The sequence below is a fragment of the Adiantum capillus-veneris genome, chromosome 9, assembly GCF_014529385.1.
Source record: "Adiantum capillus-veneris isolate H3 chromosome 9, ASM1452938v2, whole genome shotgun sequence".
NCBI lineage: Eukaryota > Viridiplantae > Streptophyta > Polypodiopsida > Polypodiales > Pteridaceae > Adiantum > Adiantum capillus-veneris.
In genome coordinates this window covers 105,703,589-105,707,895 of record NC_140939.1, presented here as the reverse complement: position 1 = coordinate 105,707,895, position 4,307 = coordinate 105,703,589, and the positions used below count along the sequence as shown (strand labels likewise).

Genomic DNA, 4,307 nt, shown 5'->3' with positions numbered 1-4,307 from the left:
CAGCCCTAGCATTGGGATGAAAGGATGGAATCTGGAGGAATATCGAATGAATATAATATGAGTAGACAGACCCAGTGTAGAAGGTTGTTATAGTGAATATGATGTATGGATTTCGTAAAAGACTAAGGCTAGCAAGGACATATTCCAAAGACTAGTGCTCATTTTAGAGACTTTAGAGTCCAAAGCATGCAACAACACGTTTCATTTTGATTGTATCTATCTGTATAACTTCAATCCTTAACTTCTTGGAACTTGTTTAGAGGAAAGTTGGGAGCCTATTCATCTAAGAGGCAAGTTCGCAACCCATTTGTAATTGGTTTCTATTGGCAATCCAGTCCATTTTTGTTCACATATTCCGAAAGGAAACTTCCCAACCAGAATAGGCGAGTGTTGAGAAAGCCACCCTTTGTCTTTTCTGCAATGGCAAATTAGATGCCTATAAGTCTAGCAGGCCTTTGCTGTAGAGAACACAAGCCTTGCCTTCTGAGTGTCGAAGGTGAAGCGGATGCCTTGCTGTTGTATGTTGCCAATGACGGTCTTCTTTTTCCCGCGGGCCATGTTGAGGCAATGGCGTTTGTCAGTTCCGCCGCGCTCGATTGGAGCCATAACGTTGCTAGGAGGTAGGTGAAGGTCAGCAGCCCCTGCAAAGTGGAGGACAACAGAAGGAATGCCAGCGGAAAGGTGGTGAGCTCGGTTTGGGAGCTAGCAGGTGTCCAAAATGCGGGCGAAAGGGTCAGCCGGGCGGAGGTGGGTGGCATTTGCATAGATGGCTTTCCGGATGGTATCGCGGAGTGCCTTGTATGCAAGGGGGGGCAGGTAAGTGATGGTGGTGCCGGAGTCGATCAAGGTACCACCGGCCCCAGTGCGGGGATCCATTCGGAAGAGGGAGGCGGGGATGGAGAGGCGGATGCCACCGACGCTGATGCCTCTGAGGGCGACGTAGTAATGGCTCTGAAAGCCGGGGTTGGGGTTGCGCACGAGGGGTGTAAAAAGCGTCTGTGAATGAGAAACGGGGGCACCGAAGGTGAGGGTGGAGTTGAAGGAGGAGAACATGGGTGGAAGGCAGTAGGAGAAGGTGTTGGGATGACCGCTCTTTCGCAGCTGGGAGGGGAAAGAGAGGGCGCCGGCGCCTAAGCCGAGCAATCCTGTGCCGGCCACAAAGCCGCCCTTGTTGGCAGCGCTACAGCCGAAGGCCATGTTGGGGAATCTGTGGCCGGAGCTCAGCGTGAGAGTGTCGGTGATGAGGGTGCCGGAAGTGGAGAAGCCGTCCCAGTAAGTCATCTGGTACCCGCACGAGGCGCCTGCCCGGCGGCACGACGTGGCGGCGGGGACGTGAGCACACAGAGGGGAGCGGCAGGTGACGTTCCGGTGCGTGGAGGAGGCTACGGGGTCAAAGAGGGTAGGCGTGTGTAACTGCGAGAGGGAGGAATATTGACCGGCCTTGCATGGGATCCAAGACAGATCGCTGCCGGTATCTATGATCATGTAAACTTCGCGGCGCGAGTGCGGGTGGCCGCCCCCCACGGTGAGGCGTGCATAGTAGCTGCCAGTTTCTACAAGCTGAAAGCCGGAGATGACAGGCATTGCTACTGCTGCTGCGCCAAGGCGACCAGTAGTGTCCCACAACTTCGTATGAGTGTAGGCAGCGCTAGAGGCCTCTTCTAGCCGCCGCCCACGCTGTTTGTCTCGATCGAAGGCAGCTCTCCACAATATATTGTCTACCTCTCGGGCTCGCTGGTCGACGCTAAAGCTGGGTGACGTGAAAAGATCCCTGCGGTGAATGCTTCTTGAGACTGTGCAGTCGCCCAACTGTGGCTGCGGTTGCTGTCTTTCTGGCAGCTGTGGTTTGACAGCACTCAAGAATCCCAGCAACATTAAGGCGATAAGTAATGACGTCCAACGCGCAGCCATGTGGTCTAATACAAACGTTGCTAATTAAATTCTACTTCTGGCAGAGGCGCGGCAACCTGGCTGTCGCTGGTTGCGTTGTAGCTTACACTCGGTGAGTTAGCTCGTTAATATGGCAGCGAGGGCCTGGTCGGAGCAAATTCCCACGGCCGTAGTGTATTTTTAAAGGACAAAACTTAAAACTGCAGAGAGAGAGAGAGAGGGGGGGGGGGGGGGGGGGGGGGGGGTCCTGATATGTGCCTATTGTTTTCTTGTCAGGCAAAATGCAGAACCAAGGGACAGACAGTAGTAAAAACTCCTCGTGCAGGCCCCACTTTAATGCGAGCTTCTACGGACTATCTTTCCAAGTAGTTCCAAGAATGAGACTACAGGTACAATAGCGAGAGCAGATTTGTAAGATGGGTTGAAACAAGCGTCAATGGTTCTCACCATTATATAGCAACAATAGATAGATAGGGAACGAAGGATGTAAATGGAAGTGATGTAGTCTACCCCTCCTTGCCAAGCCTTGCAGCACTACAATCATCTGTGCAACACTCCCTCCAACTCCACACTCGCTCACTTTGTAGCATTAGGGCCAAAGCCCAGCGAGCAATTATTAGGTATAGTTCCAAATTCCTCATTACAGCAGCTCCAAGCTTCCAAATGCCCGACAAATTAAGCCCTTTATTGTGAAAAATGTAGTGGGTCCCTCAATTTATCTATTTGTTATCTAAGAAGGGAAGTTGTCAAAAGTGACACTACACCAAGAGCAATGTGAATAGATTTGTTGTGTGGTCGCCCATGAGCGGCCATATAAGCTCCTCAGCAGTCTACCACCAAATCTCAAATGTGGATGATGGATAGACTCTCTCTCTCTCTCTCTCTCTCTCTCTCTCTCTCTCTCTCTCAACGCATCTACAGCGTGCAATGCCTCACCCCTGTGCAGTCACTTCGAGCAATTTAAAAACTTTCCATTAAGGTTCAAATATCTCCATTATATTTCAACGCAGAGTGCACTTTCAAGTGATTTGAATTTGATAAGAGGATGATTGTCGTCTGACAACCCATAAGATATGAAGCAAACTACTTGTGCGTACATGTGAGGGTGTACGTGCGAGGGTGCACGTGTGTGTGTGTGTGTGTGTGTGTGTGTGTGTGTGTGTGTGTGTGTGTGTGTGTGTGTGTGTGTGTGTCTCGGGGGGTTCACCTTTCAATACCCCCTATATAACGTGTGTTCATGGGGTATTAAAAAAAACCTTCTTTTAACATGTCTGAATAAATAAAGTGACCCCTTATTTTCCAAAATTGAATATAAAACCCCTTACTTTAATGTATCTCTGTTAAATTTTCTAAATCTTTTGCATTTCAAAACCCCTCCTTTTGAACCCACGATATACATTAACATGATTACTAGTGCACCCCCCGAGGTGTGGGTGTGGGGGTGTGTGTGTGTGTGTGTGTGTGTGTGTGTGTGTGTGTGTGTGTGTGTGTGTGTGTGTGTGTGTGTGTGTGTGTGTGTGTGTGTGTGTGTGTGTGAGAGAGAGAGAGAGAGAGAGAGAGAGATGGGGGAGTTTCTGCCTCTTCCCCTAGTGTAGCTACGAGCCTTCCCCCGGTTAGAGGAAGAGATGGGAGTTAAAAAAGGAGTAAAGGAGTGGGGGGTAGTAAGAGAATTGGGTCTTTTCAGAGCAGGAGAATCATCCTCATCAACACATGGTTTTAACTCCCATCTCCCCCGGTTAGAGGAAGAGATGGGAGCTAAAAAAGGAGTAAAGGAGTGGGGGGTAGTAAGAGAATTGGGTCTTTTCATAGCAGGAGAATCATCCTCATCAATACATGGTTTGAATAAGCTAGTGATGATCTTTACACCTTTGTAGTTAGCATAAGTAGTTAGGTGGATTCTTGGTTCATCAGATTTCAGTTCTTTCAAGATATCTAGCATTAATCCACGAAAGATGTTAAAGGCAATCTAAGAAATTACTATCTGTTTAGCTTGGCCACCCAACCGAGAGCAAATAAGCGAGAGGTGAAAATCCACTGGTTTTTCTGGGAAGAGTAGGTCAAGATGGTTGAGAATAAACCAAATGGCATGATCAAACCACATGATGCTGGATTCGCAAGAGGATTTAGGGTCAAGAAATCTGCACACACATTTTACATAGGGCCGAAAAACATTCCATATGGATTCTGTGTAGAAGTCCGGGGTACTTTTAGCAAATTCCGTGTTCCCTTTAGTACGTATGTAGAGGCCACTACTGGAAGGGCATTTAGAATGGTCAATGAGATTGAGGTTGAAGGGTGCTTTGATGAGCTCCCCTTTGTCAAGAAATTGTCCAAATTTTAAGATCTTGAGTCTGCACTCTTCGACAGTAGAGGTAGGGAGGTTGGCAAGGTACACCCAAGTTTCACTTAAAATGGGT

The 4,307-nt window shown here is 48.7% G+C and overlaps 1 protein-coding gene across 1 annotated transcript; it reads right to left on the bottom strand.

Annotated features, from left to right (window-relative positions):
- Window positions 1–444: 444 nt before the first annotated feature.
- On the bottom strand, window positions 445–1,911 carry LOC147450934 (aspartyl protease family protein 2-like). Its single transcript, XM_086520552.1, has 2 exons — window positions 723–1,911; window positions 445–641 (listed from the first exon to the last, which is right to left on the bottom strand). The coding sequence occupies exons 1-2, from the start codon at window positions 1,909–1,911 to the stop codon at window positions 445–447; spliced, it is 1,386 nt and encodes a 461-aa protein (XP_086376678.1).
- Window positions 1,912–4,307: the final 2,396 nt, after the last annotated feature.